General features: G+C 54.2%; 1 protein-coding gene and 1 long non-coding RNA gene across 2 annotated transcripts in view; one reads left to right on the forward strand and one right to left on the reverse strand.

The window, feature by feature from the left end:
- Positions 118 to 6,051, forward strand: LOC108637663. Its single transcript, XR_001919218.1, has 3 exons — positions 118 to 251; positions 2,980 to 3,049; positions 5,307 to 6,051. It is a non-coding gene; the product is annotated as an uncharacterized LOC108637663 (long non-coding RNA).
- Positions 6,159 to 25,678, reverse strand: part of ARHGEF17 (Rho guanine nucleotide exchange factor 17) — a 57,485-nt gene continuing 37,965 nt past the window's right edge. Inside the window, exons 2-21 of the mRNA XM_018059376.1 lie at positions 25,510 to 25,587; positions 20,205 to 20,387; positions 17,403 to 17,519; positions 17,094 to 17,186; positions 16,679 to 16,855; positions 16,336 to 16,386; positions 15,986 to 16,095; positions 15,814 to 15,899; positions 14,105 to 14,223; positions 13,592 to 13,805; positions 12,849 to 12,922; positions 12,106 to 12,305; positions 11,632 to 11,930; positions 10,910 to 11,159; positions 10,542 to 10,628; positions 10,165 to 10,232; positions 9,788 to 9,936; positions 8,756 to 8,930; positions 8,371 to 8,640; positions 6,159 to 7,690 (exon numbers count right to left, since the gene is read on the reverse strand). Of these exons, the coding sequence (XP_017914865.1) occupies positions 7,494 to 7,690; positions 8,371 to 8,640; positions 8,756 to 8,930; positions 9,788 to 9,936; positions 10,165 to 10,232; positions 10,542 to 10,628; positions 10,910 to 11,159; positions 11,632 to 11,930; positions 12,106 to 12,305; positions 12,849 to 12,922; positions 13,592 to 13,805; positions 14,105 to 14,223; positions 15,814 to 15,899; positions 15,986 to 16,095; positions 16,336 to 16,386; positions 16,679 to 16,855; positions 17,094 to 17,186; positions 17,403 to 17,519; positions 20,205 to 20,387; positions 25,510 to 25,587 (2,997 nt within the window). The 3' untranslated portion in view covers positions 6,159 to 7,493. The remainder of the gene's footprint in view (positions 7,691 to 8,370; positions 8,641 to 8,755; positions 8,931 to 9,787; positions 9,937 to 10,164; positions 10,233 to 10,541; positions 10,629 to 10,909; positions 11,160 to 11,631; positions 11,931 to 12,105; positions 12,306 to 12,848; positions 12,923 to 13,591; positions 13,806 to 14,104; positions 14,224 to 15,813; positions 15,900 to 15,985; positions 16,096 to 16,335; positions 16,387 to 16,678; positions 16,856 to 17,093; positions 17,187 to 17,402; positions 17,520 to 20,204; positions 20,388 to 25,509; positions 25,588 to 25,678) is intronic.

The raw sequence follows: 25,678 nt of genomic DNA on the forward strand, positions 1-25,678 counted from the left end.
CTGCAGGGGCTGTGCCAGACCAGCCGCTTCTGGGGTCAGCCCCTTCTGGGCTCCAAACCAAGAGGGAGTTGCAAGATAGCCTGGAGACTTGGATGCTACTCTGAGACCAGTCATCATTGCCAGTGCAAACGGGGCACCGCTGCTCCTCACTGGGTCTCGTTTTCCTCCTGGAAATTGGCAGCCGGGGTGAACGAACTCACTTTGTCTTGTTGAGGAGGCCGAGGCCCGCCTCCAGACACCCCACCCGTTAGGTGAGAAAAGGCCTGGTGAAAGTTGATCTATAGTGGAGGCCCACTGGGTAGGCTTCTGCCATTCTTCGGGGCCCAGCCTGAATCTCTTTCCTCCAGGAGGCCTTTCCTGCCTCCACTTCCCTCCCCACTACCCTCTGCCGGGATACTTAGTCCCTCCTTCCAGCAGGACAGGTGATATACTGCTTTCCGTTTCCTACAGCCAGCCGCCCCACCCTGCAGATTCCCAACCTCAACCATGGGGTGCCCAGCAGGGGGGCACTAATCATATTGTATTTCTAGCTCTGTGAATCGTGCCCCTTGGAGCTGTGCCTTATGGTGGGCCAGAACTGAGGGCAGCAGCTCAGGCGCCAAGGCTCCCCCCACTCAGTTACATTCAGGGGTTCCCAGTGGCTCTCCCAGGACAGCGGGACTGGATGGGGATGCAGACATTAGGGAGGACCTTGTGCTGGGGGCAGAGGCCTGGCCAGAATTAGGATAATCACAGCTCATGGCAGAGGTGGAGGAAGGTAAATAAGTTGTTAGGGATAGATTGTGAGGGGAGGTGGAGAATTCTAAGTAAGTTGAGTCAGATCTGAGCCATGGGGTGAGGGGGTGGAAAAGGTCAGGTCCCCAGGGTCCAGGAGATCCAAGGAGGAGAACTGGACACCTGCAGAGGGAGGGGGACAAGGAAAGAGTTTCCATTTCCTTGGGCGAAGCCCAGGTTGTGGGGGAAGGGCAGAGAGGGTCCAGATGACTGACGTTAGGATCATAGCCCCAGCCAGGCCCCTTGCATGACTGCGGAGAACCCCAGGACTAGATCAGGGGTGGGCCCAGAGTCACATATCCCACATCCGAGCCCACAGAGGTCCATGCTGGGGACCTAGTGAGGGAGCTAGAGTGGCCCAGGATGCCCTTATCCCTGCAGATGTTTTCTTTACAAGGGGAACTTCTATTCCCCCGTTCCAAGTTCTGGAGTTCAAATGGTGGCATTTTACATGCACTCGATAGGCCAAATGGGGATATGCTTTTTGGTCAAGTAGTGGCCATTAACCAGACGTCCTATAGAGCAGGGATCCCCAACCCCTGGGCCACACAGCAGGAGGTGAGTGGCGGCCAGCAAGTGAAACTTCATCTGTATTTATAGCCCTCCCCATTGCTGGCATTACCATCCTCCCCACTTCCACCCCCTTCCCTTGGTCCGTGGAAAAACTGTCTTTCTCAAGACTGGTCCCTGGTGCCAAAGGGGACTGCCACTATAGAGGGTCCAGGCCTGTCTCTGCTACCAGCTCCATGTGAGGCTTTGGTCAAATCCCTTCCCAGTTCAGTTTCCCCATCTGAAAATGAGGCTGCCTAACTTGTTGCCTGGAGGTCATACTAGTTCTCTGTGTGAGGAGGCCCGATCTGACTGTGTAGGAAGGGGGAGCAGCTACCAGAGCTCGGAGAAATGACCAGGGATGGAGGAGGCGAGCAGTCCCTCTGTCCTCCGAACCACAGCAAGCTGCACCTGGAACCCTGCCCGAGAGTCTGGGAACATTCAGCTGCTACAGAGAGGAGACAGGGAAGGAGTTGCGGAGGCCAAACGAGAGACTTAGATCGGCTTTTTATGGAGCTTGGAGAACCACAGGTTCGGGAAAACAAAGGACTTTTAGAATCACGGGCTTTTAAAACTCTTGGCATCTCAGATGGGTCCTCAGAATCTTAGCATTTTAATCCCTGAGCTCAAGCACCTCAGAGACAGACAATCTTGTTGAACCTCCGATAGGGAAGCGGGAGAACTGAGCCCAGAGAAGTCCTGCACCTCATCCTAGGCGGTACAGCACAAGACTCCAATAAGCTGGGTGAGCTGTGGTGGCCCAGGGGCAGGGACATGGGCCCCACTGAGACTTTGCCTGAGGTAGGGTGGGGATCCTGGGCCGCAGGATCAGAGAAAAGGGGCTGTTTGCAGGGGATCTGAGCAGATAGCTGCCTCTGGGGTTATGAGGGCTGCCTAGGTGGTGCTAGCGGTAAAGAACTTGCTTGCCAGTGCAGGAGACATGAGACCCGGGTTCGATCCCTGGGTCAGTAAGATCCCCTGGAGGAGGGCACGGCAACCCACTTGAGTATTCTTGCCTGTAGAATCCCAGGGACAGAGGAGCTTGGCAAGTTACGGCAAGAGTCAGACAGGACTGAAGTGACGTAGCACGCACAGGGTTATGGACCAGAAATGGTGGCGCCCTCTGTGGATGCCCTTAAATTCCACTGTCCAAAGCAAGAGGAAATGTCATGGCTCAGACTTAAATTTCAAGACTCTGCACTTGGCTAACCCCCTAACGGGCCAGGTTCTATCCCTCAGAAGGCGGGCTGTCCTCCTGTATCTGTTCCGAGCCTCCAGTGGGAGGGTGAGCTTGGTTTAAAGCCATTGTCAGGCTATGTGGCCTTAAGCTAGTGACTTCATCTGAGTGCAAATTCACTCTCAGGGCATTGTGAGGGTCTGCTGAGACCCCACATGGGAGGCACCAACTTGCCCCCTCCCCGTCAGCCCTGCATCCTGCCCCTGGCCCAGCCCCTTCACTTGCCTTTGCCAGGCAAGGCTCCTCGTTGGCCGTAATGGGCCCAAAATAGTACTTCCCCTTGCTGGTTCCTGCAATCTGGCCTGTGGCTTCAGGTCCGTGAGGACAGAAGAGAGACTTGGTGTTTGGCAGGCATGCAAAAGATGCGAAGAGCTCTCGGAGGTCACCTGGGTCATTTTTTTTTACTTTTCTGACCATAGGAAACCTTCCTGCCCGGTTCTCCCCTACACCGACCCCCAGCCTCAACGCTGCCTTGCTGTGTGACATCAGGTAAATCTCTGTCCTTTTCTGTATCTCATCTTCCTTGTGAGGCAGATATCTAGCTAAACCCTGTTGTTTCTATCTAGCCCAAGGAAACACCTGGAGAACCCCCCTTGGAGAATAGGTGGGTTTTGGCCCTGACTGTCTCCTCTGAAGTCAGGATGCCCTTCCCAGGCTGGGTATGACGAACATGAGCCAGATACGTCATGAGTGGCGGGTGTGTCTTTGGCTGCTTGGACTGTCTCCTGTCCTCCAGCCACCCTATGTCACTGCCTTTAGTCTCCCCCATGAGGCAGAGACCTGAGCAGACAGACCACATACACATCCCGGCTCTACTGCTTAGTAGCAAGGCAACCTTGAGGAAGGCGTTTAACCTCTCTGAACCTGTTTCCTCATCTGAAAAAAAGGATAATGGTACCAACCTCCCAGGACCACTGAGGATGAAACTGGATGATCGAAGCTCCTGGCTTGCAATAAATAAATGGGAGCTGGGGCTATTATTTAGCAATATTCAAGACCTACAGGGAAACCTCAACTGAATTCTCTAGATTTAACTAAACAAATATTTATTGAGCACCTACTTTGTGTCAGGCACTGCAGGTGGCCTGGGGATGGAGCAGTGAGCAAACATCCCCCTTGCAGAGTTCACATTCTGGCTTCCCTGCCTTTTCCTCTTTCCCCACTGCTCCAGCTGGGCCTACACCTCAGACCTCTTGCTCCAGGTTTCCCGACCCTTCCTTGCATTGACTCAAGCTGTTCCTTCACTCCTCACATCAAACCCGAGTCCTACTACCTCCACCCCAGGGGCATGGCTTGTGGGATCTTGGTTCCCCACCCAGGGATCAAACCTGGGCCCACAGCAGTGACAGTGCAGAGTCCCACTAGACTGCTAGGGAAGTCCCTGGCTGTGCCCTTTAAAGCAGTGATTCTCCGCCTCACTAGCAGAAATAAACCACGGTGTCAGAAGCCAGCGTGGCAGTTACCCTAGAAGGGGAGAGTAGGTGGGGGTGCGTGGGAGCTTTCAAGTGGTGGAATGTTCGGTTTCTTAATCTCGGTGTGTTTATTAATAAGCTTATCTAGCAGCCCACTAATGACCTGAGTACCATTCTATACAAATGTTATGCTGCTGCTGCTGCTAAGGCGCTTCAGTCATGTCCGACTCTGTGCGACCCCATAGACGGCAGCCCACCAGGCTCCCCCGTCCCTGGGATTCTCCAGGCAAGAACACTGGACTGGTTGCCATTTCCTTCTCCAATGCATGAAAAATGAAAGTGAAGTCGCTCAGTCATGTCTGACTCTTAGCGTCCCCATGGACTGTAGCCCGCCAGGCTTCTCCATCCATGGGATTTTCCAGGCAAAAGTACTGGAGTGGGGTGCCATTGCCTTCTCTGATACAAATGTTATACTTCACTTAAAAGTTTTCCTACAAGTATGACTGATACTTGGGTCAGTCCCACCCTCAGAATTCTGATCTAATTGGTCTGGAATGTGACCTGGACCCCCCCAGGTGATTACAATGTGCAGGCCAAGATTGAGAACCACTGCTTTGGAGGAGCTGATCCTTCTAGGCTCTCCCCTAGGCCGGGTGCCTAGTGATCGATCGTGCATCCCAGGACTGCCCTGCCCACAGCTGACCTGCTCCGGGGCTGCTCATCTCTCCACAGGCTTCCCGGTGTCCTGGGATGTGGCCTTCCCGGGCCCATTCCTACCAAGGCATATTAGGAAAATTTTTCCTATTAGGGAAAATGCTGAGGATCCGGCCTTGGGTAACCAGTGCTGAAAGTGAAGTCTGTCCAGAGGCAGAAGAGGGCCTCAGGCAGCAGAAGTTGTGAAGCAGAAAATGGCAGCTGCTGGTGGTGAGGCAGGAATCAGACTCAAGGTGGAGAGTCCAGGGGTCTTAAGATGGGGCAGCAGTACATGGGGCCACTGTGCTAACAGCTATTTGATTCCAGTTCACGTTTAGTTCTAGTTCTAGTCAGTGCCCCCTTTATTTCTGGGCAGAACAAATCTCTTCCTTGCAATCCAAAGATCTGTGCACACCAACCAACAGTCCTGTGGGGGAAAGGATTATCAACCCCAATTTACAGATGACAAGATGGAGGCTCAGAGGGAATACAAATCATCCAAAGTTGCATAGCCAATCAGTGGCAAAGTTTCTGTTCAGCTTCAAAACCTGTGCTCCTTCCTTGCTGTTTCATCATAAATTCCACGGGAAGGTAGCCTTCTACTCTGTGATGTATCTGTTTTCTGTTACCCTCTCCTCCAGATCATCCCGGCAGTGATGCTGCCAGATGTTTCACGGCTGTCCCATGGCATCAAGGGCCCGGCAGAACTAAGACACGTGAATACCAGTGCGCCACGTGTGAGCCTGCACTCCTCTTTAGTAAGTGATTTCTGTAAAGTCTTAATTGTTCAGGTTGAAAAATGTTCAAACGTGTGTTCAAGAGAGCTGAAGCCTGATTTGTTCTTTTCCTAGAAGTCATCACCTTGCGTCTTGCTGGTACGCCCTGATGGAAAAGGCTCTGTGCCCCTGCGAAGAACAGTCCTGTGTTGTCAGCCTTTGCATTCTCATGTCTGATTTAATGACCAGAAATCACAGTGACTTGGAGTCTACCCCTGCTCACCTTGGCCTCTGTCAGATTCTGAGCCTCCTGAGGCTTTGCTGAAGAGCAGATTATTGTAGGAGCTGTAGACAGGCTCACATCCGCCTAGTTTTTCCTTGTAGCATGTGTCAGCTTCAGATTCCCAAGCTTTATCCCAGGCCTCCTGACTCAGGAGCTGGGGTAGCCTGGGAATGTGTATTTACATACACATAATTTCTGAATCATGCTTTGTTACAATGTTAACCTGTAAGGGACTCTAAAATGCAGCCCTGGTTATAAAGCATCTGACTAGCACAACTCTTGATGTTTTCCTGATGAGGAAGCTGCAGCCCAGAGAGACAGTGACCTGCCTGAGATAACACAGCAAGTCAGTGGCCGCCTTGCCACCACAGCACTCTTCTGGGTCTCTGAGTCCTCCTTTGTCTGTCCAAGTGGGTGGGTGTCAGGGAGCCCAAGCAGCTGGGGAGCTCGGAGGTTGCTGGCAGGAGGCCTCTGTGGCTGCTGATGGGGACCAGTTGTTTGGTGTTTCTATTTATTGACTCTTTAAACTTCATCATCCAAGGAAAGTTAATACATGACTGTTTGGTAGCAGGAAAAACATAATCTAAGACCGCAATGACCCACCCACCCCAAACAAAAACAGAACCAAACAAACCCCATCTGACACCAGACCTTTGGAGCTGCAGCTGAAGAAGCATGGGGGCTGGGGTCAGACTGGCTTCTGAGGTTCAGGGTAGGGGGAGGAGTGAGGGCAGGGGAAGCTAGCCTCCGGAGTAGCCTTTCCAGCCAGGGAGGCCATGTCTGGCCCCTCAGCTTTGGGCATCCTTGGAAGGGCTGCTGCTGCCAGGGGAGGATGTGGAGAGAGGGAGTCAGTGGTCAGAGTGAGGGGCCCCTAGGCCCACCCTCTGCGGTGACCATGTGTGCCAGTGCATGAGACACAGGAGCTGGGGGGCAACGTGCGGACAGCGAGGGCCCCTTCCCTGCTCAGGCCAGGAGAGGGCCCTGGACGAGGCCCCGACAGGGTTCCCACATTCGGAAACCACTAAAGGCACTGCCACAAGCAAGGAAACGCCGAGGCCTGGGGAAGCCCCCCGGATGGGAGTCACTGCCCGCCCACCCCAGTCATCACCTTGTTCTGGATGACTGAGGGGACTTGGTCCTTTGCTCTGGATACTGGAGGGCAACCCAGTCAGGACAAGGCCGTGGAGAGTTTATGTTAAGGGGCAGTGTTTCAGTGCCCCAAACATGCAGTGTGTGTGTGCGCACATAATCAGGGGGGACTGGCCCCATCAGGAAGGCTGGTTGGGGTCCCAGGGTGACTCCCAGGGCAGGAATAGGGTTTTTTTTTTTCCCCTCTTCTGTCATTTTCTCCAATTACTCCCTGCCCCAGGTCATTGCATAAATAAGTGCTTGGGAAGGTACACATCTAAAAAGAAACATAAATACTGTACACGGGAAAGGATTCCATCCCCCAGCCCTCCCACTGTCCCCAGGAAAACCCTCCAAATATTGCACATGGCCCTCCCCAGCCCTGTGGGGTCCAGGCCTGGCCGTGTCTTTGGTAGAAGCTCCAGGGACAGAGGTCCTGGGCAGCCCATGTGCCCCCTCTCCACCCACCCTCCTCATCATGACTGGGTGCACCGGAGCAGCCAGAGGGCCGGGAAAGGCCTGGACCCCACTGGCCAGCAGGTGCTCCATTGGGAATGCTTCCACAAGGATGGGAGGCAGACTGTGCAGGCACGGGTGTGCCCCTGGTCAGACACTCATGTGAGGGTCTGCCAGTGGGCTTGGAAGAGGCAAGCAGGCGGAGGGTGCGTGGGTGGGCGAGTCCTGGGCCACCGTGGACAGGGTCACACCCTCCATAGGAGGAGGTGGTTTGTGCTGTCGTCTCGGCCTACAGTCTCACTGCTGCCGCCGCCCCCACTGCTGAGTCGGAAGTCCTCGTAGCCGTCGCCTCCACTGATCACCAGCATTTTAGGCCTGGCCGAGGCAGGGCCTCGGTGCCGAGGGGAGTCCCGATGTTCCAGTGAGGGCAGCTTCTCCGGGCCTAGGAGGGCAGAAGGGAGGAGCCATGAGCCTGGGGGTGACTGGCAGCAGCACTATCTCAACACAGCCCTGTTGGTGCTCATCTCCTGCTTCCAACAACCATTTCCCAGGTTAAGTCTTCTCTGGACCAGACAACCCTTGACCTGATGGGCCCCTGCTTCCTGATGCCCACAGCCACTTCCTCTTGGGAGTACGGCTTCCTGTCCTGCCTGAGCAAGACCTGGCCAACTGCAACCTCCTTGACGTACATCGCTACCTAGTAGGTTTCACTTTCTAATCCTCACAGTCCCTTTCCTATCCTATGGACCATTCTACGCTCTGCTTTCTGGCACTATTTCTGTCTCCCGCTCTGCCCTATACATCATTTCTAGTCCTGTTATATTTCCTGTTGTATATATCCCTTCCTGTGCCATATTCTAATTCTTAGTTCACTTCCTCATCTCCGTGACATTCTCTGGACAGAATTTTACACACACACACACACACACACACACACACACACACACACACACACACACACAGTATCCTAACAGATTTTTAGTTTGGGTTTTCTATAGCCTACTTCCTGTAATATATGCCACTTCCACATCTGTATTACATTTTCCCTCCCTCTTAACCCTCCTCTTGCACCCTAAACCCAAAGCTCAGGTCCCTGGATTGGCATAGGATGTGTAGACCCACCTGTTTCTGGGGGAGGTGGTGGAGTTGGGAAGAGCAGGTTGAAGCCGTCTGGAAGCTGGACAGCGGCCAAGAAGCGGACATGGCCAGTGTGTCCCTGGCCGAGGCCAGCAGGGCTGAGAGGTGCCCGTGGACAGCTGATGGTACTGGGTGAGGTGGGCATGGTGAGCACCACGCCTGCACTGGTGCCCACCCACAGCAGCTCTTCACACACCAGCAGCGCTGTGATCCGCAGGCAGGCAGCCTTGTGCTGCCGGATGATGGCGTCTGAACCTGGGGCAGGAGACAGACCAGTGCTGGGGCCGAGTCCTGGCGCTGGCTTAGCATCCTCACTGCCAGGGACAGAAAAGCTCCAAGGGAAGGGGCAGTAGGAGACTGAGGTCAGTACCTGCCAGCATCCTGTGCACAGGAGGTGTGACATCCACCTCTGCCAGCTGCTCAAACGTGTCTGGATGGTAGAGACACACGTGGGCACTACCTTTCAATGTCACCCACACTCCCAGGCTGGAGTCCACCATGCAAGCCACGCTGCGACTGGAATCCTGCCCCACGGAGAACGTGTGCTGGGGTGAGGGTCGAGAACAGATGGGTGAGTGACAGGCCTGCCTTCACCGGCCCCTCCCAGCCTTGTGCTTCACCAGTGCCCATTCCTCCTTCTACAACTCATGCCAAATCTCTCCAGAAAGCCCACTGGATTGACAGCAAAGGCAGCCTTGCTCCTTGACCTGGATGATTAACCTTTCAAATGTTAGTTTCACTGGAGCCTCCCCACTTAAACCTCGGGAATTAAAGTGCTCTTTCCCCAAGGAAGTTGAGTGAGTTAATGATCAGAGAAGTTCAAAGCTTGAAGGGTCTTAACAGCAATCATTGGCCTCACCCTGTACAGCTGGGAAACAAGTCTAGAAGGGGAGGGAACCTGTCCAAGGGCATCGGCAAGTCAGTCACAGATGTGGGCCTGAACCCGGGTTCTCCACCTCTTCACTCCAGCCCAACCAATGATGGGACCAGTGAGAGGGAAATCAAGGGAACTAGTTACTCCTGGATACTACCAGGCTGATAGCTACTGATGCACATGCAAATGAAATCAGGACTAAAGGCCAGAGTGACGATAAGGGATGCTGACATCAGAAAGGAACTCTGTCCACCCCCCAAAGACCCCAATACTGTAGCTGAGAAATAACGCGGGGGCAGGGAGGAGGACTACAGAATTCTAACTTACATGTGCCTGTAGCCTTCATCAGCTAGAAGGAAATAAGGGTTAGAGAAGGCCAGGGGCTGGCCCGGATTCACACAGTGGTTGGGGGAAAGCCCCGACCTCTCAGCTGGTTGCTTTTTATGGCCCTGCGGTCTCACCTCCTCTCTCATGGGCCTGGCTCACCCCAAGTCACCAATTCCCCAACCCCACCCACATCCCCACTACCTCCAGCTGCAGCGTGTCAGGGCTCAGGACAAGGACTCGGTTCTGGCAGCCACACCACAGCCGCCCACCCACAGACACCATCTTGGTGATGGGGCTCCCTTGAGCACCCAGGGTCACCGATTTGAAGTTATGAGGGTCCCAGAAATGGCCTAGAGTAGGAGTGGGATAAAGAAAATAGCATATTCAATTTTACATTGCATTTGAGCCTCACCCTCCCCTGAAATAAGGTGCTGATAAATAACCTCATTTATCAATGAGGACACCAAACCCCAGAAAAGACCTGGGAGTTACCGAAAGTCACATCTCCAGACTTGTGGTCTGGAGGCCCCAGCTTGCTCAGGAGGGAGATCCTACTCAGCGGGGAGGGGGACGCTCACCTGCTTCTCTTTGGTAGACTACGAGCTCTCCATTGGCCAAAGACACAAACACCTGGTTATTCAGATACCTAGGAAAGGAAAAGGAGTCATGGGGGTTTCAGGAAGCCAAAGGAGGTCTCCTGAGCCCAAGGAATCAGACAGAATGACTATGGCTTCCGAAAGACCACCTCCTCCCACCCCCTGTTCTCTAGGTGGTGGGCACCTGAGTCTAAGAAGAGGCAGTGACTTGCACAGTGACACACGGTGTGTGGGAGACACTGTTAGCCTAGGGCACGCCTGTGTGCTCCGTGACCAGGGGGTCCAGCTCAGCAGAAGGACATCTACAGGTAAAGCTGAGAAGGGTGTGAACCAGAAGAGCCATCTGGGGGGGGCCTTACAGGATGCAGGTCACAGAGGCTGAGTGTTGGAGCTTCAAGCTGTTCCTGCGATCACGGATGCTGTCGGAGGACTGGTACACGTGGACACTGTGGATCAGTGGTGTGGACCTGTGACAAGTGCTTGAGCACACCAATCCCTCCACCTAGCTGCCTCCACCACCATCTCCTCCTCCACGGCAGGTGCTACCCCAAGGTACCAAAATCCCACAGCCTCCCTGTGGGTTTCAGACCCTCTGGCAGCCCTGGTTGGCAGTATCCTTGAGATCTGACCCAAGGCCCTCCTGCTTCTGCTTCAGGATGCAATATGATTTCTTAAACAGGGACTGCAGGTTCTGGCACCAAGACTCCAGCCTCTCCTGTGTCCCTACCAGCCATCCTCGGTGCCCAGCCACACGGAACTCTGGTAGGCCTCAGGGTCAACGCTCAGCAGGTCCTCCAGGCTGCCGCGGGTGAAGGAGCCACGACTGGACCGACGAAGGGCTCTCCCATCCATGGGACTGGTGCCGCAGGGACCACCAGGTCCGAAGGAGCCAGACAGTGGCAGGAAGCCAGGCTCCTGTTCCTCCTCTGAACTGGTGGTCTCTGCTGTGGCCTCCTTGGAGCTCGGGGTCTCCTCATCTGATGGAGACAAAGGGCTCTGTCTCCCACTCTGCCAGGCCCAAGATGTGGTGTCTTTCTAGGCCTTATTCTCCCCTCAACACACCCTTCTGGGCCAAGGTCTTCCACTGCTGTTCTCCCTGCCCTCCAGACTCCGCCATCAGTTCAGTCCTTGTTACCCCGATGACTGACAGCGCAGTGCTATAGGCTCCTGGTCCCAGCTTGGCCACCTCCAATCCACCACCATGGACCAATCACCACCATCCCCAACAACTCCATCTTCCTTAACTGGCCATTGCAGGGGCCTCAGGATCCAGCCTTACTACCCACTGTCCCTGGGGCCCTTGGTGTCACAGTCTCTGCCCATCTTGCTGGACCTCAGCGCTCTCTGGGCTAGTGTCTTGAGACTGGGTGCCATGGCTGTGCTTATCCCCTCTCTCATTCAATCAGCACAGGCTGGGTTGCCCCTCCCAGCCCCAAGCTGGGCACTCACTGCCAAAGCTAGAGGAGATGGTGGACCGGCTGGCCTGGCTCTGCAGGGTCCCCGAGGGGCTGGGGGAAGACTCATCATCTGAGTCGCTGTCAAAGGGCACTAGCTCCGGGCGGGGGTCACCCTCGGCGGGGCCTGGCGCCATCTCCAGGCCTGAGCCCGCTATGGAGATGTGCAGGCATGGCTGGGGCCCTGGCTCGGCCAGCGTCGCTGCTTCCTCATCCGCCGCCTCGACGTCCAGGTCTGGCCCGGTAGGCTCGGGTGCCGTCTCTGGAGGGTTCCTCAGCGACGCAGTCTGTTCCCTGGGAGACGAAGGGTTGGGAATGAGTGTCACTAGGAGGTAGGATCTGCCCTGCACGTCCTCAAGCCCCAGGCCCCGCCCACACCCACAGGACACGCCCACCTTCCGGGTCAGGGGCGGGGACTCTGCCCCAGGCCCCACCCTCCACCCCGCCTGCCCCCATCTGGGGGCCTCACCGGTGGCAGCAGCGCTGCAGGCCTGGCACCGCCCCGATGCAGAGGATGCGGGCGGAGCAGACTGCGATGCAGGCCTCCACATCGGGCTCAGCGCGCAGGCTCAGCAGACACACCTGGCCCACGTAGCCGTCGCTGTTGCACACCCACACCTCGGGGGTGGGCTCGGGGCAGCTGCTCAGCGTCGGGGCTGCGCACGAGAACTGCGGACGGCGCCAAGGGACAGGGGAAGGTGAATGGAGGAACTGCTGCTAGCTCCACACCGCTCTCCAGGCCCTCCTGGATTCTCAACACACCTTCGGCATACACATGCAGCACACGTGACTCTTTACGCATCAAAGGCACACATCCCTCTGTGACATACATTCATATATGTCTGTGTACACAGACATCCACACATATATATACCGCAAATATGGTCACACATACATGTGTATGTGTAACAAATGAAAAAAATGGTAACTTTGTCCATATGTATATAGACTCATACAAGCATATGAATTAGACACTTGCACATCGATGCTATAGCCTTTGTTCACATGCAAAGATGCATAAATGCATGGATGTACCCATATACATATGACACATATGTAGTGTACATGTGCTTGTGCAGAGAGCTGTGCTCTCAAAGACACAGGGAACCACTGCAATGTTCAAGACGTACACAATGCTGTACAAAGAACAAAAACACATGAACACATGCGGGCTTAGAATACATGCGCCCAGGTATCCAGGTGCACACACACCTGCATGCCGCTGCGGGTTTTCATGATGGGGATGGCCTTCAGGAATTCAGGGTCTAGACAGCTTTTGCTGGAGGCTGTAGTGGAGATGGATGGACAGACAGACACTGCTTAGCATTCACCTTACCCTGGTCCTGACCTTGCCCATTTCCCTTCCTCTCCTGCCCCTCAGGGTCTCTCTAGGGAGAATGAGGTGGCTGGTTGTTATGTCCTGCTTGTCCTTGGCCTCAATTTTCCCATCTGTACAATGTGAGAGGTAGGCCCAGAGGTCTCTAAGGATTTTCTATGGACCCATTCAACAGTGCTCCCTGATCCAGGCCTGCTGTGTGTGTGTATGTGTGTATGGCGGAGGTACGAGGTCCTAGTCACCCACTCTCATGATAGGGCCCCTGCCCTACGCTGACCGTATCCACAGAATCCCTGCCAAAGAGGCCCTAAGAGAGTGAGTGAAAGTCGTTTAGTCGTGTCTGACTCTTAGCGACCCCATGGACTATACAGTCCATTGAATTCTCCAGGCCAGAATACTGGAGTGGGTAGTGGTTCCCTTCTCCAGGGGATCTTCCCAACCCTGGGGAAGTCCTGTATTTCTCTGCAGAAGTCTCAGTCCACCCTTCCACTGGCAGGGACTGGAACACAGGACATGGCAGTCCTGAGATTTCTGGCTCCTGATGTCACACACAGCTGTAAGGTGCTGTCCACTGCTTGAAGGTTCTGGGAAGAGGGCACTGGCCTGGGCCCTGGCTTACCCAGTTTCCTCTTGGCCTCATCAAAGGCCTGCTCGAAGCCGAGACGGGCATCGGGGTGGGGGAAGTCAAAAATGAAGGAGTCGGTGCCTTCGGGCCTCGTGGTGCACAGCTCCAGCTTGGTAGGAGGGAAGGAAAGCGCGTAGCACAGGGCCTGCTTCTCCGACAAGTCCCGGTGCATGGCAGCTGACAGGTCCCGCAGCGCGTCATCCAGGCTCTGCAGGGATAAGGGTCCAGGCCTCAGGACCTCACTTCCCCACTTAGCCTACTCCTGCCCTGGGGATGGGCCTGGGCATCTGCCCCTTCCTCAGACAGAAAACGGGATTCTACTTCCCGGAGACCAAGAGGTAGCCTGGATCCCGCACAGACATGGTGGGCCCTCCCTCCTCCCTCAGCTGGGGATGGAGCTGTGTCTCCAACCCGCAGGCCTGGAACATGACTTCCTTCAGAGATGGGATGAGGCTGTACTCTTCCCCCTCGGACCGGGTAAGGGACTCTCAGGCAGAAGAAGCAGACCTGGTGGGGGAAACCGAGGCTCTCCGAGAGCTTGCTCATCTGGCCCAGGGTGGTCAGGTCCTCGTCCAGGCGGCTGATCGCCTTCTGGATGTTCTCTCGATTGGCAGCTTGAGATGCCCCTAGTGGGGACAGAGGGAGGCCATGGGCAGATCCAGAGACAGACAAGGTCAGGCTTGGACAGACACTCTTCCCCTCCCCTCCAAACTTGCAGTTGGGTGCGGGGAGCAGCCTGACAAACTGAGAGCTTGTAAACCGCTGGACCTCAGGTTAGCATCAACCCCAAAGTTAATGGGCAGCTTGGAGAGAAACTCCAGGCCCAAGAGCAGGGGACTGGGCCTGATTCACAGCCACCGGCCACAGGGTGTCGGTCCCTTGGAGAACTCCCTGGAAGAGCACAAAGAACAAACAGCAGACAGCTCCCAGGTTATGCAGACTCCAGCTGATGCTGGGCTGCTGTGGTGGTGCAGTCTCCCACAGGGGAAGTCAGCTGGGCAGGCAGAGCCTCAGGCAGTCAAATGTGCTGACCCAGGGATTCAACTCCCCCCAACAAAGGACGGGGCAATGGGCTGATAACCTAGATTTCCCTGGTCCTGTCCCATACTTGATCACTGCCAAATACTGGCCCCACAGACCAGCTCAGCATCTCGCACACTCCACACTGCCTGGCTAGGGGCGAACAGCCCAGACCAGTGGCCCACAAATGGGCTGAGTAGACAGCAGTGGAGTGGACTAGACAAGAGAGGCCTGAGGACATCTGCTCCTTCTGAGGGGAACTGTCCCACCACAACCCTCTACCACCTGGGCAGCCACGCTTTCTTCCCTATGACCCTGCCCCTCTCTGGCCACAGCTGACTGGACCACAGGTAGACACCTGACCTAGAGGTACTCATTTTATCCACCGGCCTGTTCTTTAGTGAGAAGAGATGAATTGGACCGATAATCAGCTTGCTTTCCTACAGAGGGGCCGGTGTGGGGCAGGCCTGGGTTCACCAAGGGGTTGAGTGAACCCCTGCCTCACTGGGTCTGACCTGCCTGCTGGTCCTGAGGTGCCCTCACCACCAAATGACCACCCTACTCAGGAGGGTGGACTGAGCCCCCTGGAGCAACTGGGGCTGAGAGCTGCGGGAGAAAGGCCACGAGGCAGACAAGGCCGTGATGGATCATGGGAGTTACGAGGAGGCAGAGAAAGCTGAGAGCAGTGAGATCTGGTGCAGAGGGGGCGGGCTGGGCTGGGGTCGGGGGAGCACGCTCACACAGCAGGAGGAACAGCTCTTTGAAGCTGCCTCAGCTCCCAACAGTCTCAGCCCCAAACAAAAGGATCATTCCAGCCAGCTTTCTGACTGGCCTGAGTTGAGTGTGTCTGTTCCCCAGGCACCAAACTGCTGGACCAGAACAGTGCGCCATCATCTAAGATGAGGTGCGTAAGTGCATCTGTGCGGTGAACCAACTGCTACGGGCGTGTCTGCGCTCCCTGCAGCACGGCAGCCCCAGTACCCCGCCAGCCCGCGGCAGGCCCCTGCCCAATCCGAAGGTGGCCTGTCTGGCTCTGTGGGACACAAACTGGATCCTGCATGCCAGCACCCTTGGACCGGATGGGAAAGCGAGGCCCGAAAGCAGAAGAGCAGGTGCACAGCCAGCCAGCCTAGCCACGGCTCAAATCCTCTGGTGGGCTTCTCAGAGGAAGACCCCCTAACACCCAGCACCCCCACCTTTGATGATGTCCGCATCGTCCAGGGGCAGCTTCCACAGCAGCTTGTACTTGCTGGCCGTGTCGATGACGCTGGCTGCCGTGTACCTGCGGGGAGCAACAGGGGTGCTCTGGCCAAGGCGGGGGAGTGGGCCCAGGGAAGAACAATGGCTTCAAGCACCCTGGCCACTCACAGGCTCATGGAGCTGCGCCGCAGGGAGCCCGACTTCCGCTTCAGGGTGGTGCAGACGATGAGGTCCGTGAACAGGAAGAGGGACCGGTCCTTCTTGCCACCGACTGCCTTCTGTGGGACCAGAGACAGGATTCAGGCCCAGAGTCCCTCCCTCCTGCCCACTGTGCCCAAGGGGGACAGCCAGGCCGAGGGAGGGGAGGGCCCTCCAGATGCCCAGAGGCAAATTGGGACTTGACCCTGGGCTCCTGCTGGGGTGGAAGAGCAGGAGGCCAGAGGGCAGCAGCTGTGAGCAGAGAAGGTAACCAAGCAGGGAGGTGGGCACAGGCGGGTGGACAATGGGACACTTCTTACCACTTCAATGACCATCTCCTGCCTCAGGAACCGCCGCATAGGGGCCTGGAGCTGTGGGGCAGGAGGGACAAGGCATCCTGAAGGCTCATTATGAGTCCTTTCCCCTCCCCAGACCCTAGTGGCCCTTGGCCCCACTCATGGGACAAGTCAGTAGGAGAAACACGGTGTCCATCCCCTCAATGCTGTGTCATCAGGCCATGGGATATATGGCCAGAAACAGACATGGGGGAGGACACAGATGCACACCGAGATGGATGCAAACACACTGTAGCCATGACCACGGTTCCAGGTGACCACAGGTGTGGACATAGGCATGGGTGGAGCTAGGCAGGATGGCACTCACATCCTCCATGCCCTCGATGTGGGCCTCGATTTCCTGCAGCACGCGGGCATGCCGCTCTGCCTCCTCGGCACTTCGCACACCCTTGTTGATGCGCTCAGCCACCTGCTTGATGTTCCGCTGAGCGTCCAGCAGGAGAGGGTAGTCTGGGTGGTCCTCAGGCGTATGCTTCAGGAGGTCCTGGGTGGAAATGGGCGGTAAACCCCTGTTTAGCCACCCCTGTCAGGCTCTGGGGCCCTACAGTGACTGCTGGAACAGAAGAGACTGTGAGTAGACTCTAGAGAGAACTTTCCTATCCGGACCCTGCGGCTCCACTAGGCGGGGACCACTGAGCCCCCTGCATCCTCACATACCTCCAGACTTTGCCCACCTGGCCACCCAGCCCCATGCCCTCCTGCCCACCCAGCCCCATGCCCACCTTCACCAGAAGCTCGTAGCGTGGGATCCGCTGCACAGGTTTGATCATGAGGTCGGACAGCGCCTGCTTCTCCTTGTTCTCACGCATGCTTTGCTGAAACCCGAAACAGGGTGGATGGGCACCCAAGTGAGGTATGACCAGCAAAGATGGAAGCGTCCAGGGACAGATAGGTCCCCAGTGAGCCCCTCCAGCTCTGAGGAGAGACACTGACCCACAAGCTAGGGCTCTGGGGTCCAGGCTGGGGGCTCCTGAGGCCCCCAAAGCTGACCCAAGAGGGGTGGCCTCCATCCCCCTGCCTGGCCCTGGTACCTCCAGGAACTTGAGAAAGGCAGGCCTCGCCTCCTTAGCCACACGCACGGCATCCTTCGCATTGAGAAAGTTGTCGATGTAGGCAGAGTAGATGTTGACCAGGACATCCTTCGAGAACTGTGGATGAAGAGGCAGGTTGGGACCCTTAAGGTGTCCCCTCCCCAGGGTTCCACTGATTCACGAGCCAACATCTAACTCTTCCCTCCATCTGAAAATGACACGGTCTCTAAGGGATCGGGCATGTGCTACTACTGTGATGTCTGTACATGTCATATGTATGACTGTATGATTAGGCGTGTGCATGTGTGTGCAAACACACATGTGCACTCAGACCAGGCTCTCTCCCTCCCAAATGGGCATTTCATCCCCTAGTCTCCAGCCAGGCAGGTCTCCCTCCTTGCTGTCAGCTGAGTGACACAAACTTGTTCCTGCTGCTTGGCTTTTGCTCATGTACTTCCCTCCAGCAGGAAGGCTCCTCCCCCATCCAAATCTCTCCCACCTTGGCAAGGCAGAGCTCCAGTTCTGCCGCCTCCAAGAAGCACTCCTATGCTGAAGAGGGCTCAGCTTGGAACTATACCTGGCCTCTGGCCTCCCTGGCCCCTCAAGGCAAGTCTGCCAGCTCCAAGGAGTAGGTGCACCCATCCCTCCCAGTATGTTCTGCCTAGTGGCTAACACCTAATGGCTGGGCTCAATGTGGATGTTCTCGGCAGAAGCCCTGGCTGGGCATTAGGACACCCCAGTGCCTGTCTCAGCTGCACCATGGATGGACTAGCTGACCTGTGGTGGTGTTTCTGGTCCCCTCTGGGTCTCCAAATCCATGTTTCTAGGTTCTTGATGCCAATCCCCACCCCCCATCAGATGTGATGCAGGGTAGAGGCTGAAGCAGCTCAGGGATAAAGACAGCCTCCCCTGAACTCCCCCCAATCCTGGGACAGGACATCCTACGCCGACCCCTCTAGGGGGACCAGGGCTTCCACTGCTACCCTTGGTTAACATCAAGGTCCAGACAGGGAGGGGATAAACCCAGTGACACTGAGGGCTGAGATAGACTGGAGATGTCAGCACTCAAGCTGGGGTCCCACCACTGCCAAGCCAAGGTTCCTGTTACATCAGTTTCCAGGTCAGCAGGCACCTTCTAAGACCTTCTTAGTAAGCCCAAGGCCCACCCCACCACATCACAAACACATGCAAACACACCCACATCCCATAGAAATAGATTAGGTGTTTTTTACTAGCAGAATTTCTGGAAGGAATTTTAGAGTTTTATTTTTGAAATTATTTGGCTCTGAGTAAGCATTTAATTTGTGTTTCACTATGATTTCTCATTCATCATCGTGCTTTTTTTGGAATTCTGGCAAAATAAAATGTAACTGAGATTTTTTCAAATGTAATTAAACTCATGTAAATGAATACTAAATTTAACAATTAAAGAAAATGGCATGTTATGTTTTGCAGACATTTAGTTGAATGTTTATTAGTTTCACTTTTACAGTCTTTTTAAAATTCTGAAGCCAATGCCTTTCCTAAGGTCTCAATCACCATTGTAGGATTTTAAAACGCTCGCAGGTGGAAGTCTTGTCTGTGGTGAAAGGGACAAGGGGTGGCGTACAGCATGGGCACTGGAACCAGGTGTTTTTGGTTGAATCGTCTACCACTTACTGTGATGTTTTTAAAAATATCATTCATTTATTTATTTGGCTGCACTGGGTCTTAGTTGCAACATGCAGGATCTAGTTCCCTGACCAGGGATTGAACCCAGGCCCCCTATATTGGAAGCATGGAGTCTTAGACACTGGACCACCAGGGAAGTCACTTACTAACTGTCACTTTGATCAGGTTATTTTCTCTATGTGGCAGAGCCATCAACTTTATTTTTTGCTTGTGGGTTTTTTTTTTTTTTTGGCCTCGCCCCACACAGCTTGCAGGATCTTACTTCTTGGATGAGGGCTTGAACTCAGGCCCTCAGCTGTAAAAGCATGGAGTCTTAACCACTGGACCGCCAGGGAATTCCCAGAATCATCAGCTTTAAACTTGGGAATAATCAATCATAGCTACCTCCTTAGTGTCATTGATATATATACTGTATTTGGAATACCTAGCACATAATAAATGCCAAATAGCCATTATTATTAAAACGCCTGATGGAGAAAAAAGCTAGTCGAGACTAGGCCGGTGTCAGCATCAAGCCCAAGTCCAGGGTCAGGACCAGAACAACTGTTTACATTCAGGTTAAAGTAGGGGTTGAGGTCAGTACCAGCATCCATTTGAGGTCTGGGTCATAGTCAGTGGCAACTCAGGGTCAGGACTAGGGTTAGGTCAGTGTCAGCAAGTGGTTTGGGGGTTTAGTCATGTCCGACTCTTTGCGACCCCATGGACTGTAGCCTGCCAGGCTTCTCTGTCCATGGGATTTTCCAAGCAAGTATACTAGAGTGGGTTGCTATTTCCTTCTCCAGGGGATCTTCCCCACCCAGGGATTGAACCTGGGTCTTCTGCATTGCAGGCGGATTTTTTTTACCAACGGAGCTACCAGGGAAACCGTCAGCAACTGGGGCTGAGTCCAAGGTCAGGGTGTCTAGCTGGGGTTGGGGCCAATGCCAGAGCCCAGCCAAGCTCTGGGGTTGGGTCATGTCAAGGTCAATCCAGGATCTGGGGTCAGCGCTAGTGTCTCGTCAAGCTCTAGGGGTTGGATCAGGGATCAGAGTCCATCTGGGAGCTGGGGTGGGGTCCCAGGCCGCGTCGGTCTCTCCTGGGAGCGGCGGGGCTGTGGGGCGGGGGTGCAGCAGGGACCGCAGGGCCACTCACCGACTGGACAAGCAGGCCTCCCACCTTCTGCTGTGCGTGCCAGTTCTGCACGCAGTGCCGCACCTGCTCCAGGAACTGCTCGTGGTGCTCCAAGAGCTCTGGAATCTGGTCGAAAATCTCATCCACCAGTGACGGGTCACAGAGCAAGGAGTTCTCCGGCTGCTTCAGTGGCTGCATATAGCCCTGGAGGGGCCACAGGGTTGGTGCCATTTCCCTCAGAGAGATGGCACCCCAACCCACCGGCCCAGGTATACACAAAATCACCTGGGCCTGCTGCTCAGTGGCCCTGCCTCCAGGATCTCCCCCATTGAACTGGGAGCTCCAGGAGGGAGCTGGAGAGGTCTAGCCCCATGACCCTCACTCAGCAACCAGGGTCTGGCACAAGTTGGGGGTGAGGGGTGAGAAAGATTTGTTGGATGAGTGAGTGAACAGAGCTTAGAGTGAGGAAAGCAAGAAGACTGGGCTCCTGGGAGACTCCACACACTAATTCAGCAAATATTTTATTGAGCATTTACTATGTGCCAGATACTATTCTAAAAACTAGAAGACAGCAGTGAACAAGAAAGGCCAAAATCCCTGCCCAGATCGAGCTTACAATCTAGTCAGATGAAATACAGAAATTAAATATATAAATAAATAACAACCATGTCATCGAATCTAAGATGCGTCATCACTCTTTTTTACCTCAAAAAAAAATGCTGTCAATTAAGTTATTACAGGCCATCAACTATGGGATGAACCTGGATTTCAGAGATGGTAAAATGTGAAGAATGTGTCTTAGAATCAATTACATGCAGAAATCCTGTGGTAAATTAAAAGACAATAATTGCTGTGGGTTAAATAAAGCAGAGAGAAGTACGGAGGGGTATATGGAAAGTTATTGAAGGCTTATTGGACAATATCTGAAACACTGTTTTTAGATCTTCTGGTCAAGTAGTGACTAAAACTCCCATTTTTCACTTCAAATCCACATTCAGAGGTATTTCCTGAGCTAGAATAGCCCTGCTCAGTGGCGAGTGGCTCGTGTAGATGTAGCCCTCTACTGGCCTAAACTGTAACTACAAGCCAAAGAAACTAGGCTGTTTGAAAAAGTATATGGAATGCTGCAATAAAATTTACATCAAACGTTAAAAAAAAATAGCTTGTTTTAAAACAAGTTTGAGAAAGTAAAGCTCAACAGAATCCTCTCGCCTGGTCTGAGATTCCGGAAAGGCGGAGGGGGCGGGGCTGACAGGACACACGTCACCTTTCTCTCACAGCTCCCAGGCTAGTCTGAGCCCCTGCAGGATCTCTGCCAGGGTCTGTTGCCCAAGGAGTGGGAGTTGAACCGCTCACTTCTGGGTCCTAGCGCCTCACACAGAAGCCTGCACACCAGTTGGAGGAAAGAATAAACAGCGACAGGGAACTGCAGAACTTGCTAGGAGCCAACACCTGCACTCACCCGCCACACACTTGCTGAGCAACTACTGCGTGTCCTGCTTTCTAAGCACGAGCCGCACCTGTGGGCACACAAATGTCCCTGTGCTTGTGCATCTGACAATTTAGTGGCAGGAGGGAGATAACAGTACCCTAAGCGACAAAATTATTACAGTGCATTAGAAGGTAGTAAGTGTAGTGGGAAATAAGAGCGGTCGGTCAGGGAAAGCAGTGTTGTTAGCTGGGAATTTGCAAGTTGAAGAAAGACTCAAAAGGGTGATGGAGACACTGAGGAAAGGGTGCACCCTTAGGAGGTTGGTTCAAATCCCACCTCTTTCTGGCTGTTAACCTTGGCATTTAACTTCTTCCTTCATTATGAACTCCTGGCCCTCAGGAATAATACAAATCAACTTGAGTGGCAGCAGTCACTGTGAGGGGTCACCAGGGCTGTAGAGTCCAGTCTCCCCACTAGAGTGAGACTGACAGGGATTCAACCCGGGCTATGGCACTCGTTCCCACTGTGAACCTGAACGAGTGGCTTTACCTCTCTGTGAGGAGTTTCATCATCTGTAAAATAGGGGTCTACAGTGAGGCTTATATGAATTAACTTATACAAAGCACCCAATAAGTGTTAGCTCTTAGTATTACTGCTTGCTATGGTCTGAATGCGTCCCTCCAGAAGTCATATGTTGAAACATAAGCCCCGATGTGGTGGTATTTCGGGGTGGCGCCTTTGGCAGGTGAGCAGGTCATGAGGGTGGAGCTCTCACAAATGGGATTTGTGCCCTTTGAAAGAGAGCTCCCTCAGCCCTTCCACCACAGAAGACACAGTGAAAGACAGCTGTCTACAGACCAGGAAGCCGGTCCTCATCTGCACTTAATCTGCCAGCACTTTGATCTTGCATTTCCCCACCTCCAAAACTATGCAAAATAAATTTCTATTTGTTTAGGTCACTCTATCAATGGAACTTTTTCTATAGCAGCCCAAATAGACTAGGATATCATTTAATAGATAGATGACTCTGGGCAGGTTTCTCCCTCTTTGAGCCTTCATAAGCATTATTATAATATCTGCCTCACAAGGTTAATACAAGGGTTAAAGGTGCTTTTATAGATACACACACAAATGTGCATGCATGCATGCAGGCAAAATTGCCAGGCAGTATGTTAAATTATACATGCATCTCGTAATCTGCACCTGACACAGGTCTTATTATTCCCACCCAACAGACGAGGAAACAGAGGTAGAGACTGGATATATGACTTGCTCCAGATCATATGGCTGGTCAGGAGGTAGTGCCAGTGACCTGGCTCCGAAACTGTGCTCTGGACCCCTGGGCGGGACCTCAGTCCTCGACACAGCAGGGCTGCATCAAGTGAGCTGGTCTCAGCTGACACTGTCCTTCCTGCTCACACCCTTCCCCTCTCGACACTCTCAGCCGGTGTCCTCAGCACCGTCCCCCCTTAGCTCTTCCACTCGCAGGCCCTGCAAGCCTCCATGTGTGCAGAGGCAGAGGGGCACGCCCACCCCATCACCTTTTAATCTTCCCAATGAGAGGAGGGCATGATTTAGTTATATTTGCAGGACAAAAACGCGGAGGCTCAGAGGAGTGAGACTATTAGACAAGGCATCACCCAGAAGGGAGCAAGTGACTAAACCCCTGGACTGATTCCCACGCCTTTGACTCCCACTTAGGGGACAACCAAGGACCCCCAAGACCTCTGCACATCTATTTGTGCCTGGCAGCCAGGGACACCTCGTAAAGATGGAATTCTGGTTGTGGCCCTCCTGTGACTTCCTTGGGCTCACAGTAAAGGTCAGCTCCTTGCCCAGCAGCCACACTGGCCACCTCCCTGTTCCTCGTTGTTCTAGGTTTCCTCCAGCCATCCAGCCCTGTCCCTGCTGTGTCCTCAACCTAAAACAAGTCCCTCCAAGCTCTCCCCTTGCTTAAATCCTACCGACCCATCAGGTCTCAGCTAAACACCCCATACCCTGCCCCCAACACTAGGGCAGACCCCCATTCTGTGTTCTCACTGCTCTATGCATCTTAAAAAATACACACACACACATATAAACGATGTATTTTTGTGGTGTGATATATATATAGCATAAAATTTGCCATTTTAATCATTTTTAAGTGACTGGTTCAGTACACCCACATTAAAGTACATTCATGTTATGGACCATCACCACCATTCATCTCTGGAACTTTTTTTCAACTTCCCTGACTGAAACTCTGCACCCACTAAATACCAACTTCCCACGTCCCCCTCCCCAGCCACTGGCCGCCCCATTCTACTTTCTGTCTTTATGAATTTGGTTGGCCATTCCAGGCACCCCATATAAGTGGAATCGTTCAGTATTTGTCCTTTTGTGACCTGCTGAGTTCACTAGCATAATGTCCAAGAACTTGTTGCAGCATGTGTCAGAATTTCCTTTTTGGCTGAACAATATTCTGTTTTAAGAATACTCTCCGTGCACTTCTACATCACCCTGCGTCCTCACGCATAGCCTGTCTGGCTATTGTCAGTCTCTGCCACAGACTGTGAGCTCTAGGAGACAGGACCTCATCACTCACATTCACTGCTGAACCCTCCAGAGAGCGCTGCCTGCTTCATGGCGGATTTGTACAGTGAATGAGTGAATCCTTGGGATGTTTCCCCAGGCTCTCCCTTCCACCCTTCACTCTTGCTCTGCCTAGGTGGTTTGAGAAAACCTGTCCCCAGTTATAACCACCAGGTCCCACTTTAGCTCAGACCCACACTCTCTATCCTGGGCTCCAGACCCTGGGCATTCCAGACCCCCACATCTGAACCTCAACTTGCCATCTCACCCCCTCTTTTTCACAGAGGGCTCCTTTAGTGCCTTAGTCACCTAGGCCAGAGCCCAGGCACCACCCTGGGCTTCCCCATCTTGCCCCACGGCCAACCAGGTACCATGCCTGGCCCGATTGGTCCACTTCCTAAATATCTGTCCCCAACTCCCCTCTCTGCAGTCTCCTCCCAGGTGGTGGCCTCTTCTCCCTTGCCTGGCCTCAGTGGCCCTGGCCTCCTCTTCTGCTACCCTCCTCCCAGGAGTCAGATAGACTTTATAAAGCGTGAGTCAGACTACACACTGCCCCTGCTCAAAGCCTTTCAATAGTTCTTAGGACCCTTGGCAGAGTCCAAATTCTCCTCCTGCTGCTGAGGGTCCCCACCACGTGAGCTCTGCTGGCTCCCTCAGCATCACCACAGGACTGACCCCTGTGCTCTGTGCTGGCCACGTGGACTCCTGAAAGGGCCAGGTCTTTCCTTACTCGACCTTGCATGAGCTGTTCCTGCTACTGAGAAGACAGGGCAGAAGCGAGCCAGCACGTCCTCCGGGGAAAATTCCTTGACCCCTTACCTCCCAGGTGCCCCCCACCCCAACCTGATGCCTTAAGAGCCCATATACTCAACTATGTCCCTAGCAGGACTGTCAATTCCTACAGCAGAGGCTTGTCTCTTATTTGGCCCGGTGTTTCCTGCACCTGGAACAGGGCCTGGCACATAGCTCATGCTAACATTTAATTCCATTCAACCAACATTTTTCCAGTCAATGAATGAAGTGAAGGCAGGGTCGGGGTGGGGTGGGAGCAGAGGGGGTTCACAGACCTAAGCTCAGACCCAGCATTGCCAGGCAAGGTGGGAGGTCAGCAGGAGGAGGGCGCGTCTGCCGCCGGCGCCCCAGTTTGGCCTCCTCACGGCTCCTCTGCATCCACTCCGGCCCTGGAGGGAGCGTCCTCTACGACGGGTGGTGTGCCCCACGGTCATTCCTCTCTAACCTCGGGCCCCGGGGCTCCCTCACGTCCAGCAGCCACCCAGACTCAGAACGGCTGCGCTCGGGGACCCAGGCCTCCCCAGGCCTCACCTGCACCAGGGTGCGCAGGGACTCCACGTATGACTGCTCTGTGTCCAGCAGGGTCATCGTCACGTGCTTCCGCATATCCTGGGGGGACAGAAGGCAGAGGGTGAGCAGTGCCTTGTCCCTTTCACACGCGCCGCCTGCAGCCACAGGGGCCCAGAGAGCCCACCCCGCC

The sequence above is a fragment of the Capra hircus genome, chromosome 15, assembly GCF_001704415.2.
Source record: "Capra hircus breed San Clemente chromosome 15, ASM170441v1, whole genome shotgun sequence".
NCBI lineage: Eukaryota > Metazoa > Chordata > Mammalia > Artiodactyla > Bovidae > Capra > Capra hircus.